Source organism: Solanum tuberosum, unplaced genomic scaffold, assembly GCF_000226075.1.
Source record: "Solanum tuberosum cultivar DM 1-3 516 R44 unplaced genomic scaffold, SolTub_3.0 scf00103, whole genome shotgun sequence".
In the NCBI taxonomy this organism is placed as follows: Eukaryota; Viridiplantae; Streptophyta; class Magnoliopsida; order Solanales; family Solanaceae; genus Solanum; species Solanum tuberosum.
Genome location: NW_006239027.1, coordinates 592,761 through 607,870, shown reverse-complemented (window position 1 = coordinate 607,870; position 15,110 = coordinate 592,761). Strand labels below are relative to the sequence as shown.

The window sequence follows — 15,110 nt, the reverse complement described above, 5'->3', positions numbered from 1 at the left end:
AAATATGAAATATTCTAAGGCATCACATTGATAAATCATAAATTTCCATATTCTTCTTATAAATAAATATTCGTGATTACAAACTTTCAAATACATAATTTTCATAATTCACTAGTCAACAATAACAGTAACTAATTATTCTTCAATATAATTCTTTCACATGATACAAATAACCTCTTCACACGCATAATGAGTGTTCTTCGTAAAATTTACAATAATAGGGTTTTTTTTTACAAAATCTAAATCAATTTTTTTAAAAAAAATTTAACATGTTGATCAGACTCGAGCTAAGATTTGAAAATTGGAAGAAAATAAAAATAAAAAAGACATTGATTGATTGAATATAGCTGGCAAGAGGCAATGGAGTTGTAGTTATATAGCAGCAAATGGTCAAACTTGGCAGATCTTTCACTTTACCACTTGATTCTCTATGTTGTTTTTGACTCAAAGTGAAATCTGTCGTTTGAGGTGAGATATAAAGTATAATAATTTAAGAGATAAAATATAAGATTATTTCATTTTGTGTTTGATTGAAAGTATCAGGTAGTTCTGTTATTATTTATTTTGATATTTATATTTTTAGTGATAATGAGATAAAATTATCTTATATACATAATGAAATAACTTATCATATAAAACTTATTTCGAAATAATTAATCATAACTTTGTTTTTAAGCTTTTCTTCCCGTAAAGGTCATCTAATTAATGGATTAGATCTTCAATCTCATTACTTCACGAAAGTTGATTCATGTTTAAAATTCTTCACCCTATTAATAAATGAGAAAATTAAACTTCATAAATAATTATAATTTAGAACATAATTATAAAATATAGTTATAATTTGTGTATGTACGAAATGTAACAAGTTATTGTATTAGGTGGAAGAGTTATATCAATTAGGTATCGATTATTAATAAAAAAGAGTTATATATATTCAAGTGACGAATTTTAGCTGAATAACATGAATATCAATTGTATCAAATAAAAATATGTGACTAATTATATATGTTGTTGGTTTTTAAGCGAGGGTGATTGTTATGTGTCAATTTTTCCTCATCGAATAAATACATAAAATTTAATTATTTTTATGTTGGTAAGCTATTTGCCAAGAGTGGTGGCCTAGACCATGTATGTTGTTACATTTACATGGTCAATACATAAAATTGAATTATATATTTTTTTTACAATATACTAATTGTCACTATTCTAATGATAATAACCTTTTAAATAAAATAAAAATAAAAATAGGATGCAGTACTGTTGATGGACTGTCTCTATATCTTTCTCTTATGTCATTATTAATAGTTGGCCTTGGGACTTGAAATCACAAAGACCAAAAATATTAGTATTAGAATAATAGAATGAATCTCTTTCACACTTTGCTTTATAAAATTGCTATAGTACTATGAATAATCTAAGAGAGCAGCATTAAATTATAAAACAATAAAAGGGACAGTGTAAGAGGTGAAAATGATTTGTATTGATTAGGTTAGTTTTACTAGGTGTTATCAAGTGGATAGCCAAGTATATATATATATATATATATATTATATACACGTCAATACATATTGTGATATAGTGGTGAAATTGTTTCATCCTTAATAAAAGATTTTGAATCTGAGCCTTCAACCTTGATAAAGAGAAAATTTTGTTGGGAGCGTCACCCCCGAATGAGCCGTGCGATATGTGATTCAGATTTAATCGAGGCTCCATTATGAACTCCAGACACCGGATAGAAAACTAAAAAATAAAATAAAATATATATATATATTATATACACATTAAATAAATTATTTTTTTATATTTTAAAAATAAATCTTATATAACATATACACATGCAACAATCCAAGAATAATATCCCATCAAATAATAGTCCAAATAAGGAAGTTAGATGAAAACTCATTACAATATTATATTACTATAATTATATATATATATTAAGATTCCTTAATAATTTTTCTCATATTTTTATAAAACCTAGAAGATGGATATGCAACCAATGATGTACCGACACGTGTAATGCTATATATATATATATATAGTATATATTACTATATATATTAAGATTCCTTAATAATTTTTCTCATATTTTTATAAAACCTAGAAGATGGATATGCAACCAATGATGTACCGACACGTGTAATGCTATGCAACATCAATTAGTTGTTACCGTACAAGTAAAAAAATTTGTTAACAATTTTACAAATATTAAAAATTAAACTATGGTTAGTATGGTATAAGAGTAAAGGTTGGTATGGCTCTTCTTTTGGGAAAAAACTAAAATACTGAAGCAAACAAAAATCTTACAATAAACATAATATACTATAAAGGAAAAATTAAAGAACAAATCCCTCCAAAACAAACATGGGATTGGGGGTTAGGGATTCAAGATATCCTAAATGTGAGCTTGAAAAATCTTTAATACAGGATTTAATGAGGTTCGATCAAGTTTGTGTCCTAATACAAACATAACTTTTCTTTTTACGATATCAACCTTCAACTTTCACACCCTACCAACAAAAGTTTCACATTTTCTTCTACCTAATTTTGGGTCGCACTACGAACTTTTTGGGTCTGGTCTTCGTACTCATCAAAATTCAATACGCTAAATCAATAATATGTACCTATATAATAAGAAGACACATACATATCAATATCATTATGAACTTGCTGACTCGAAATTTTGAATTTTGTAGCAATGTTAGTAAAGTGAAGCTTGTCTTAACTTTAATCAATTAAAGGTTGCACGTCTAGAGTGTTTGAATTATGCCAATAATCATGCAAAGATAAAGAAAAGGTATAGAAAATTGAGCTTATTGTAAAAAAATGAATCAGTCGTACTAGTAATATTTAATTGTGTATGAACACAATATTATATATTGTACACTTTTTAATGGTCAAACCTACTTTAATACAGCTATTGGTCAATGTTTTTCCTTACAAATTGTTCTTTGCAAATCAATTTTTAACTTATTATTAAATTAAAAATTAGAGAAAATAAAAATAAAAATTAGAGACAGGTAATTAGTATGAAATCTGTAAGGGAAAGTTGAATGAGATCTTGTAATTAGCTGGTCTGACAAAAAATTAGGTGTCCCTCAGAAAAAGAAAACCATGAGATTGTGATACGGATTAAAATAGGGCAGCGTAATGTACTAAACTTTCATTATACGTAAGATTTGAGAAGAAGGTGAATCATAAAGGTCTACCACAAGAGATTGTTTCCATTTCTCAATCTCGTAACCTTCTGATCACATAATAACAACTTTATCAATTACGTTAACGCTCTCCTTTCTGATACTAACTAGAGATGCAATAATAATTCTTGAAGGGAAAGATCATTTAGGATTGTGATGTGTTAGATAAGATCTTCCATTCTTAATTAAGAATATCTTGAGTTCGAGTATTAAGAATAATAAAAACAATCCTAATAGTAAGTACTTCTCAAATCAATGATTTTTATACGGGAATATGAATTAATCAGAATCTCAAAATAAATATCCAACGCAGAATATAAATTAGAAAAAATCTTGAGGGAAATGACTAAGTACCATATCCTACACCTTTTTTTCTTTTTAGTTGTTGCTAATGATGAATTCCATGCAAAAATTATGACACAAATCATGATTGATATTGTTATATGATTGTATCCTAACTCTTTTTAGCTCCCTTTTGGCCAAACCTAATTTCAAAAAAGGGTCCTCCTTTTAATCAATGAAAAATATGTTTTTTTTTATAAAAAAAAAAACAAAAAATCTTTTAATTTTTTTTTTTCTCAAAACTTTCTGAGTTTAATTATTTTTTACCCCAAAAAATGTGGGAGCCTTGCACCCAATTGGACGTGTTTATGATGCGGTCAACAAGGTGAATCAAAGAAAAAGATTGATATATTTTTAGGCGAGAAATTTCTTAAAAAGAGCTACATGTACCTTAAAAGAGTCTCATGTTGAAACGGAAGAAGAAAGTCATGAAGAACTTTATAATTAACTTAGGTATATCACATATTCACATGATATACGCGTTTTTTAATTCAATTACATCGTAGCCCGATAAACAAATCCATGCATGTATCAAACACTAATTAAGAATGGGGAAAATTGTATGAAATAGCAAACTATTAATTCAAATTAAATCATATAGACATAGTTCATTTTATTTGTAATTCATAGTAAAAACATCCCATTTTTTTGTAATCTGATTCGGTATACAATTAGCCCTTTTCGGTATACAATTAGCAATTTTATACATTTCGGTATAAAATGTATATAATACGTTTGTGTTTGTATAAAGCGAGAGAAAAGTGTATATACAATACAAATACATATATTTCCGTCCTATACACTTATGATTATACAAATACAAATCTTATTATACAAATTTACAATGTATAAATGAATTTATACAAAACTGAACAATTTGTATAAAATTGGATGTATCTAGCGAATTATACAAATCAAAAGCTCCATAGCAAACATAAAAATTTGCTATGAAGCGCAATTATTCAAACTATAGCTATAACATACAAATATAATTTTTATATTTGCTATATGTGAAAGTTGCTCGAATAGAATAAGCGGCCCATTTGTTTCTTGGCTATCCAATTTATGGGCCATTAACCACTTCCATGTCAAGGCCCATTAGAAAATAAGAGCGACTATTAAACTATTTCAAAGAAAATCTTTTTTACTATTAAGAATATATTTGAAAATAATTGTCAATGATAGTCTTGAATTCCTAAGGTAATACCTATTTGGGACAATTTATTTTGAACTGTAAAATAACCATTCACATGAAGATATATGTTATGTATTTATAGTGTTAATATTTATAACCATAAGGTATAATTACACATTTTCATTGTGTATTACTCTTTTATTTCAAATTATTTGTCGTGATTTATAAATACAGTTGTCTCAAATTATTTATCAGTTTAAGACAATCAATTATTTATTCCTCATTTTTCATACGTTATTGTTCTTGAAGACTATAAACACCGCAATAATAAAGTGATGTTACAATTGTTTAAATACTAATAAAATTAAAATGATTATAATCTTCTTCTAATTAATATGTTTTAAGAAATGTGTAAAACAAAATCACAACGGAGAAAGGAGATTAGAGTATCTTTACTCTTGATAGCTGATGAACAAGATCACCTAAAGAACAACTCAACAACATTGAAGACTCAGAGCAGAGAAAGCGAAACCGCTAGTTCTTCCACGACGGGAGTATTTTTCAGGTAAAAAGGGATGAAGAGGTTAGTGGGAGAGGGGCGGATTAGGAAACTCTAAATGATAGAAACGTGTATATAGGGAGTAAGCTTTGGGCTTTGTCTGAAATGAGCCTCCCTTTATAATTTTGTTCATTTTATGTTATTGGATTTGGACAGTAGGCCCAAATGAGTTTTGTATTTGATAATTCAACAAATCAAATACAAAACTCGTTTGGGCCTTATGCCCAAATCTAATAACACAAAATAAACAAATTAAAAAGGATGGCCCATTCAGACAAAGCTCGAAGCTCACTCCCTATATACAGGCTATAGTTTAGGGTTTTCTATTCCACGCCTCTCCCACTAAGATCTTCATTCCTTTCTCCTGAAAAATGCTCCCACCGTGGAAGAATCAACAACTTTGCTTCCTCTTGCTCAATTATTTATTCCTCATTTTTCATTCATTATTGTTCTTGAAGACTACAAACACCTTAATGATGAAGTGATGTTACAATTATTCAAATACTAATAAAATTAAAATGATTATAATCTTCTTCTAATTAATATGTTTTAAGAAATATGTAAAAAAAAAATCACAACGTAGAAAGGAGATCAGAGTGTCCTTACTCTTGATAGCTGATGAACAAGATCGCCTAAAGAACAACTCAACACATTGAAGACCCAAAGCAAGAGGAAGCGAAACTGATGGTTCTTCCACGACGAGAGTATTTGTCAGATAAAAGAGATGAAGAGCTTAGTGAGAGAGTGACGGATTAGGAAACTCTAAACTATAGGAACATACATATAAGGAGTAAGCTTTCAACCTTGTCTAAAATGAGCCTCCCCTTTATATTTGTTCATTTTGTATTATTGGATTCGGACAATAGACCCAAATGAGTTTTGTATTTGATAATTCAGCAAATCAAATACAAAACTCATTTGGGCCTATTGCCCAAATCCAATAACACAAAATGAATAAATTAAAAAGGAAGCCTATTTCAAACAAAGCTCGACACTTACTCCCTATTTACACGTTCCTGTAGTTTACGATTTTCTAATCCACCCTCTCCTAATTCATTCCTTCCACTTAAAAATGCTCCTGCCATGGAAGAACTAGCAGTTTCTCTTCATTATGCTCAGGGTAATCAATGTTGTTGAGTTGTTCTTTAGGCGGTCTTGTCATCAACTATCAAGAGTATAGATACTCTAATCTCTATTTCTCTTTTTCTTTTTTTCCTTTTAATTTTGTTGTGTGTCCTTTCTTTTCATAGTTGTGTTCTCTGATATAGTGAATCTTACCCTTTGTATGAGTCTCGTCTAACAGAATATATCTTAAACACTAAGTTAATGATCACCACTTCTATGTATTTAAGAAGTGAACACTAATCCAGTGTTTAAGATATCATCCATTAGACAAGACCTAGAGTAACGAGCAAGATTCACTATACCAGAGAATTAATACAACTGCAGAGAAGAAATGACCAGACAACACAGTTAAAAGGAAAAATGAGATTATAATATCCTTACTCTTGATAGATGAGAACAAGATTGCTTAAAAACAACTCGACAATATTAACTCTTTGATAGTAAAATTCTATATTCTTTGAAGTGTAATTTTCTAAATTAGCATATACTATAACAGCCAGCAAAAAAGGACTCGACCTAATGAGAGGATCTAGTGGCAAGATGAAACTATTGAACCTAGAGGAAATCTACTTCACCATCAACGAAGGGTGGTGGTGTAGAGCTTCCCATGCACCTTGTCACAAACCACCTACATGAGAACACAAATAAGAAAGCAGAAGAGGCAAATAGAAAACAAGGATAAACACACCAAAATGAGAAGGTTCTCTTCGATTAGCCAAGATCCAACAAAAAGTAGCAACACTTTAAACCCATGGAACCTGAGAACACAACTACAAAAAGGGGAGATCGTCAGTAACAAGAAGGAATAGAGAACTGAATTTTTTTATTTCTTACTCTTGTTAGCTGAATCAACAGCGGTCAAGGTGGCTAACATCATTGATCATGTTGATAACCCAAAGCTTGAGCTAGTTTTTGGAGTGTGAGTTAGGCCTAAGACCTAATTTAACATGGTATCAAAGCAGGGCCCGTCTCACCCGATGTTGGGGCCCCCAAAATCAAAAATTGCCCACGCACCAGATGCTAAGCACTGGGCGTGAGGTGGGGTGTTAAAGAATGACAAAAGTCCCACATCGGTGGTTAATGAGATGGGTGGACTCCTTATAAGGCTTGGGCAATCCTCCTCCCTTTGAGCTAGCTTTTGGGGTGTGAGTTAGGCCTAAGACCTAATTTAACATGGTATCAGAGCAGGGCCCGTCTCACCCGACCATCAACGAAGGGTGGTGGTGTAGAGCTTCCCATGCACCTTGTCACAAACCACCTACATGAGAACACAAATAAGAAAGCAGAAGAGGCAAATAGAAAACAAGGATAAACACACCAAAATGAGAAGGTTCTCTTCGATTAGCCAAGATCCAACAAAAAGTAGCAACACTTTAAACCCATGGAACCTGAGAACACAACTACAAAAAGGGGAGATCGTCAGTAACAAGAAGGAATAGAGAACTGAATTTTTTTATTTCTTACTCTTGTTAGCTGAATCAACAGCGGTCAAGGTGGCTAACATCATTGATCATGTTGATAACCCAAAGCTTGAGCTAGTTTTTGGAGTGTGAGTTAGGCCTAAGACCTAATTTAACATGGTATCAAAGCAGGGCCCGTCTCACCCGATGTTGGGGCCCCCAAAATCAAAAATTGCCCACGCACCAGATGCTAAGCACTGGGCGTGAGGTGGGGTGTTAAAGAATGACAAAAGTCCCACATCGGTGGTTAATGAGATAGGTGGATTCCTTATAAGGCTTGGGCAATCCTCATCCCTTTGAGCTAGCTTAGACGAATACAGAGGCAGAGATTAATCCAAGGAGGAAACATAGCTAAGCAGAAATTGAAGAAAGAGCAAAGGGTGAAGAGTAAGACAGCGGCGCGGAAAAAAAGGGAAAAGAAAATGATAGGGGATCGATTAGAAAACCCTACATCACAAGGATATATAGGTCAGGATAAAGAGAAGAATGGGCCATGAGTTAATTGTTGTTGATGCTCTTCATATTATTTCTTTGTTTTTTCGTATTGGGCTAGTGATGGGGTGGGCTTCGCCCGTGAAGGTGTACGAGAGTGTAACTATTACATTGTCTTTTCAGTATGAATACAATCCCAAAATTTTGATTAAAAAAAAGTAATTTTCTAAATTAGTCCAACTCCAAAAAATCATTTTTTTTTAAAAAATAGAAATAAAAATTTATTTAAGTTTTACTGCAATGAATCAAATATCTATAAAGAAAAAAGTATAGTTACTATATAATTCCATTATTATGCTCTTAATTGCAAACCAAATGAGTCCTAATAATTAGAAGTAATTGACAATATTTTAGTCACCATCAAAGTTTCTAGTGAATATTACATTAGTAAATGCTCTTCCTTCTTAATCAGAAATTTTGAAACTGTATTCTGAATATTGAAAAATGTTTTTTTACTTTTCATCGCAAATCTAAATGAGTCAAACCTCAAAGAAGATATCAAACACCGAGATGAAACAAAAAAAACCCATCTTAGCCTTAATTTTAGCATTATTTTATACGTTATTATTGTTTGGACCCCAATAGCCTAATCCTCAATTATTAAGTTTTTGGTATCAAACACCTATACCCCCACCACCACTTACCCAACGTGCGCTCCTCCAACAATTATTTCATTTTCCACTCAAATTTCTCCTTTTTTTTCTTTCCCTTTCCTAAAAAAAATAAAAAATAAAAAAAAATTTCTCCAAAATCAAGAAATCCCAAATTGCAGAAGATGAACATTAATGTTCATGGTTTCTTTCTTGAGACCAATAATTAATGAAGGTCATTTGATATTGTCCTTTTGTATTGTTGCTGACGTGGGGTTATGTGATTGGTTGGTCTGAATGTTGTGGGACCCACGTTAGTAACATTTTAGACACCAACTCCATGAGCCAAAAAATATCTTAAAGGTTGACCCTTTTGTAGATCACAAATATTCTTTGCCACTCTATTCAAGTTATTATGAGAATAAGAGCCATTTTATCTTCATGTTAAGGTATGTAGTGAAAAATCTTGTTTTGTTTGATTTACTTCTTGTAAAGATTGAAGCTTTATTGGTTCTTTAAGGCAATTTGTAGTTATGTGTTTGAGAATTGTGTAATTATAGTGTTTTGGTTGATATAAAGGTTTCTTGTTTAGTGCTTGTACATAATTTCTTGTGGAAAAGCTTTGAGCTTTCACTAAAACAAGAGATGGACACATGTTTTGAGTATGGAGGAAGTTGAGTGTTGTTCTGTTTTTCTTGAAAAATTGAAGCTTTATTGGTTCTTTAAGGCAATTTGCTATAGTTGATGATGGTTATGTTTGGCTTATTTCATGATTTGGAGAAGTGTTTGAGAATTCTACTTACTTTTGTGTAATTATAGTGTTTTGGTTGGTATAAAGGTTTCTTGTTTAAGGACAAGTAAGGTTGCTCGGATGATAAACATTCCTCTACTTTTAACCCGAGGTTGTGAGTTCGAGTCACAAGGAGTAAAATAGGGTGGGAGCTGTAAAAAAAAGTTTTCTTGTTTAGTGTTTCTTGTAAAGATTGAAGCTTTATTGGTTCTTTAAGGGAATTTGCAATAGTTTATGAAAGTTATGTTTGGCTTATTTCATAGTTTGGAGAAGTGTTTGAGAATTTTACTTACTTTTGTGTAATTATAGTGTTTTGATTAGTATAATGGTTTCTTGTTTAAAGAGAAGCAGGGTTGCTCGGATGATAAACACTCCTCTACTGCTAACCTGAGGTTGTGAGTTCGAGTTGGAGCAAAAAAAAAGGGTGGGAGCTGTAAAAGAAAGTTTCTTGTTTAGTGTTTGTACTTAATTTCTTGTGGAAAAGCCTTCAACTTTCACTAAAACAAGAGATGGACACAACAATTTATGTGTTTTGAGTTTGAAGGAAGTTAAATTGTGGTGCCAATGTTAATATGAGGTTATAAGTACTTAGAAGCTCCATGTTCTGAAACATTAGGTTTCGTGTGACATATATAGATGAAGTTACTAATGCAGCCATAGGCGGAGCTAGGCCCCCTTAACCGTTAGATTACTTTGTATATATAAGATCAAGATTATTTGTATGTGTATATAGTATATGTTGAATCCCCTTGGTTTCTTAGTGTATCTACTTCATATTTTGAATTATGTCAGTGAAAATCCTGCCTACGCTCTGAGTACAACTAACTGAAATAGCTTGTGTTGAGAGTTTGGGTGATTTCTTGTTTAGTAGATAGATAGAACAGAAGTTGTATGGTTGAATTCTCAACAAATATAAGCAATTTGATGTCTATAAATACTTGGATACACCTTTAATGTACTGTAGGTAGATGAATTTTTTGAGTAATCCTTATTATCATTTTAGCTAATTTGGTGCCTTTTTGCTCTAATCCTAAGTTTGAGATTTGAATCTTCTTCATGGTTATCTAGCTATTTTGGATTGATTATCTGTAAATAATCGAGTGATTAGTTCCGTTGGTTGGATGAAAGATGCTATGGGGTTGGACAATACAACAACATACCTTTACTCTAGACAAATCTGTGGGTTCAGAACATGGTATGTTTGTAAAAGGGGATCGTGGTGTAAAATTTTCAAGCATCTGCTCATCAGTTTAAGCATGAGGATGATCTCTGCGGGGGTTTTAATGTCTCGATTACCATTCACCATGTTCTGTTTCCATTTCTCTTTTGGGGTTTATTGTCTTCCTATCAAACATTGACTTGTGTATATAATTGCATACTATTACAAAAGAAATGTGGTTTCTGTTAACTTAGTCAAAACCATGTACAGCTGACTAATTGCCTTGGCACGTATTAAAGTACAAGACATATAGAGATGGCAAATCGAGAATATAAGCTTATTAACACCTTGTGTTTGCTATATATCCCTTCAAGCTCTCTTACGCCTTTTAAGTGCCTACTTAATTCATTTGGTCTGATCAATTTGGACCTGCATTTTCATCTCGTGATGCTTTCCTTCCTATTTGCAGCTGCCTTATCAGAAGTACTGATCAATGGCAATTGAAGAATTGGCTGTCCGTACTTCTGATATTGTCGATCCACAAGTAATGGAAACCTTGTTGATTGAAAATCACTCAAGTGAAGCCAAGGACATGGAAGAGATGAGGAGTTCTATGGAAAAGTTGAGTAGAGTAGATTTGGACCTTGCGTATTCTGATGAGAAGTTGACGAATCTTGACAATCTTTTGATGCGTGTTTTGGCCTGCGAAAATGAAGTTGAAGCAATATCTTTCGAGAATGATGAGATTTCTCCTGAATCGATTGAGAAAGTACTGTCGTTGGATCACTTATCTATCATTTTAAACTCTGAGATAAGACTACTGGACAATTTCTTAGGCACTCTTCAAGACTTAGTCATTGAAGCAAGGCAAAAGATACCTACGCGCAGAGAATTTAGTGAGCTACATGTGATAATGGAGAATAAATTTCATGATACTGAAGAGTTATTGAGACAATCGAAGGAACGTGTTCTAGAAATGAAGATACAGCTTGCCAAATTGCAGATGACCTCGTTAGCTTTCGACCAAAATGAATGTAAGTTATGAAACTCATTAGGTTCAAGAACGCGTTTTTCCCTCTCTTTACTAACATATCAAAGACATTACATCTTTTTCTGGTGCATGTATTATCAGGGAGACATAGGATGAGTTTGGATTTATCAGATATTGATAATGTTTCAGCAAGAGAATTGAAGCCACGCGCACAGACAGTTGAGCAAAGACGTATATTAAGAATGTTGGAAAAATCACTCGAAAGAGAGCTGGATCTCGAGAAGAAGTTGACTTTACATAAACAAAATGAAGATGATCTAAAGTTGAAGCTCCGGTTAACCGAGCAAGTAGCTCTGTGCATGGAAGAGGGTGCAGAGGTTATATGGGGTAGGTTTTTAGAGTCGGAAAATGCAGCAGAGGTACTTATGGGAATTTCCAGAGAGATGGTGAGCCGATTACAGGTTGTAAACTTCAATTTGAACGGTTCACTTCAACGAGAGAAAGATTTCACGTTGAAGATTGATAATTGCATAGGACAGATAAATGCCAAAGATATTACCATACAAAACCTTAATAGCAACAACAAACATCTTGCTGTTGAAAATACTGAAGTATCCTCATTAAGGGACAAGCTAAAACTTTCAGAAGATAAGTTGAAAGAATCTGAGTCTAAGTTGCTGAAAGCAAATGAACTGAATGAAGTAAGCGAAGAGCGTCTTAAAGAACTGGAATGTATCGTAGAATCTCAGAAAGAAGACATCGATATTGCAGAACATAAGGCTGAAAGTGCAGAGGAAAAGGTTGCACATTTGACTGAGACAAACTTGGAACTGCACGAGGAGTTGGATTTTCTCAAGAGTAGTAATGAAAATAATGCTAAAAAGGTTAGCATTCTCGAGAAGCAGGTCAGGGAATTAGAACTTCAGCTACAAAATGCTAAGACATCATCCGAAGCAGGTCAAGAACAACAGAATATGTTGTATACTGCCATTTGGGATATGGAAACTTTGATCGATGAACTAAAACAAAAGGTCTTAAAAGCCGAAAGCAAGACTGAACATGTAGAGGAACAGTGCCTTATTTTGTCTGAAACTAATTTAGAACTTACCCAAGAAGTGGAGTTTCTAAGATCAAGAGTCGAAGGATTGGAGACTTCGTTGAATCAAGCTACTGTTGAGAAACTTGCAAGTGCAAAAGACATTAACATCAAAACCAGCTTTATAATGGATTTGGTCATGCAACTGGCTATCGAAAGAGAGCGAGTACAAAAACAGGTGCTTTAGTTTGCTTCTTCTGTTGCTTTCTGTTTGGAAATTCAAAAGTTAGAAGTTATTGTAAGCACTGACTTGTTTTTCCGCGACAGATTTTTTGTTTGGCCAAGGAAAACAAATCATTGATCAGCAAGTTGAAGTCAACGAAGGAGCAACCGTCCATAAATGTACTTGAGAATGGAGGTGATGATATTGGGTTGTCATCTTCTAGAGTTGCCTCAACAATCGCTGCTGCTACAGACAGTTGTCGTGAATTGCAAACAGAATCCTCACAGAAAAGCTCGCAGGTATTTCTTTTATTTTAGTCATTCAGATTTCCTAAATATGTATGTTCCAATGTATGCCACTTAAAGACAATAGCATGATATGTTTCTTAGTCTTAGCCTTAGAATTAAGGCTTGTTGTTTAGTCTTGTTGGTGAGGATGTGAGGGTTCGATTCCCCACCTTGTAATCCCCTCCCCCATTTCTACTTTAAAAAACGGTCTTATGACTACAGCCACTGATAGAAAGTAGTCCAAAGATAGCCCCAAGGCTTTGTTCTACTGGTAAGAGCACGAGCACAACTCGTGATGTGTAGATTGTGAATGTGTGTCACAGGTTCAAACTCTGCATCAGACCAACGCCTGGTGTTTAAGTGAAGGTTGGAGGGTCCACTATCCACAAGTTTCGAACTGTGCACCACTGGCCCTCTAGGATTTATTGGTTATTAAAAAAGAGTAGTCTAAAGATGCTCATTATGCCTGAGTCCTGGCCTCACCGAACCTCAGAAACTAGCAGCACGTAATAGATGCTCATTATGCCTGCTTGTTCCAATTGTGATCATGTTTGTGTTTACTTCATAAAGATGTCAACTTCATTCTATAATCCTAATAGAACATGTTGGTACTCCGATTCAGGTGATCAACGAATTACCTCATGATAAAACGACTGATCAAAGCAGTAAGTCCTCCGTTTTGACAAATGAAGAGCCTAACATAGTTGTCAAGACAGAGGATACCGAGGTTCAGCTACAAGCAAAGCAACATCAACACAGGTACATTGTCATGGCAGTCCTCGTCTTATTACTTTCGACATTAGGATTATATTTTTTTGACAAAAGAAACGACATCCTCGAGTGGTTGATGGTTAGATTATAGTACTTGTGTTGGAACACATTGTACAGATTCTTTGATTGATTTTTGTGTTGTGATCTTTTAAGATAGAGCAATTCTTTTAAGTAAATTTGTGTTTTGGTGAAATGATTATTGCAAACTCAAGTCAGATAGAGCCATTTGTAAAAGCACTTGTGTTTTAGTGGAATGAGTATTGTTGTGGTTGTTGTATTTAACGCGCAATCTGTTCATTTGACACCTACAAAAATCATATTCATAAATAAGTCGAGATCGATCCAAAATAGAACATAAACTTTATTGCCATTTAAGTAAACATTATCTTATACAATGATACAATTCAAGATCTCCATACATGATCAATGGAGTTTTTATTTTTATATTATATAGTTTTAATTAAGTGCATACACAAGTCCCATCTATACAAAATGGATCCCCACCATTACAATTTATATGACAATCTTGTACATCCTTACACCTCTGTCCTGTAAGATCACAAAATCCACTTGTTAGTATGTTGTATAAATATATAGAATGTGTTTGATACGTAAGTGAAAAAATATTATTGTAAACTGTTATGTACCTTTATGATTATGAGAGTATGTCTTGGGTGTTAAACATAGGCAAACCCCATTAACACAAGTTGGCAACCCAAATTCCTTACATGGAATATGACAATCAGCTCTAGTCTTACACTTCTCTCCTATCACCGCACCTAAAAATTACGATCAAATTCGTAAGTGTATCGACAAATTTGAGAAATTTGGTTTTGTAGGTCACTTACATATTATTTTTTTAACAAAAAATTATATCATTTTTACAAGAGATCTTCAATTTTACATATAAGAGACCTGGAAATATTGTTTAGAGATTTACTAACCACATGAAA

General features: G+C 32.9%; 1 protein-coding gene and 2 long non-coding RNA genes across 5 annotated transcripts; 1 reads left to right on the top strand and 2 right to left on the bottom strand.

Moving 5' to 3' along the window:
* Positions 1-6,294: 6,294 nt before the first annotated feature.
* LOC107060854 (uncharacterized) lies at positions 6,295-7,258 on the bottom strand. The gene is made up of 3 exons (XR_001473564.1): positions 7,193-7,258; positions 7,047-7,128; positions 6,295-6,986 (listed from the first exon to the last, which is right to left on the bottom strand). It is a non-coding gene; the product is annotated as an uncharacterized lncRNA (long non-coding RNA).
* Positions 7,259-7,569: 311 nt separating this feature from the next.
* LOC107060853 (uncharacterized) lies at positions 7,570-7,888 on the bottom strand. Its single transcript, XR_001473563.1, has 3 exons — positions 7,823-7,888; positions 7,677-7,758; positions 7,570-7,616 (listed from the first exon to the last, which is right to left on the bottom strand). It is a non-coding gene; the product is annotated as an uncharacterized lncRNA (long non-coding RNA).
* A 911-nt stretch (positions 7,889-8,799) lies between these two features.
* LOC102604853 (WPP domain-interacting tail-anchored protein 2) lies at positions 8,800-14,439 on the top strand. Of its 3 annotated transcripts, XM_015309297.1 has the most exons (6): positions 8,800-9,349; positions 10,034-10,114; positions 11,319-11,883; positions 11,982-13,114; positions 13,204-13,398; positions 14,009-14,439. In XM_015309297.1, exons 3-6 carry the CDS (start codon positions 11,343-11,345, stop codon positions 14,246-14,248), a joined length of 2,109 nt encoding a protein of 702 aa, XP_015164783.1. In that variant the 5' UTR covers positions 8,800-9,349; positions 10,034-10,114; positions 11,319-11,342; the 3' UTR covers positions 14,249-14,439. The 3 variants fall into 3 exon arrangements, with proteins under 3 accessions (XP_015164783.1, XP_006348627.1, XP_015164782.1); XM_006348565.2 differs by lacking the exon at positions 10,034-10,114 and having other exon boundaries at positions 8,801-9,349; XM_015309296.1 differs by lacking the exons at positions 8,800-9,349; positions 10,034-10,114 and having other exon boundaries at positions 11,267-11,883.
* The last annotated feature ends 671 nt before the right edge of the window (positions 14,440-15,110 follow it).

Coding starts and splice junctions, on each gene's coding strand:
- LOC102604853 (XM_015309297.1), top strand. CDS start 11,343: ATGGCAATTGAAGAATTGGCTGTCCGTACTTCTGATATTGTCGATCCA. Junction 11,884..11,981: donor AGCTTTCGACCAAAATGAAT/GTAAGTTATGAA, acceptor ATGTATTATCAG/GGAGACATAGGATGAGTTTG. Junction 13,115..13,203: donor GAGAGCGAGTACAAAAACAG/GTGCTTTAGTTT, acceptor TTTCCGCGACAG/ATTTTTTGTTTGGCCAAGGA.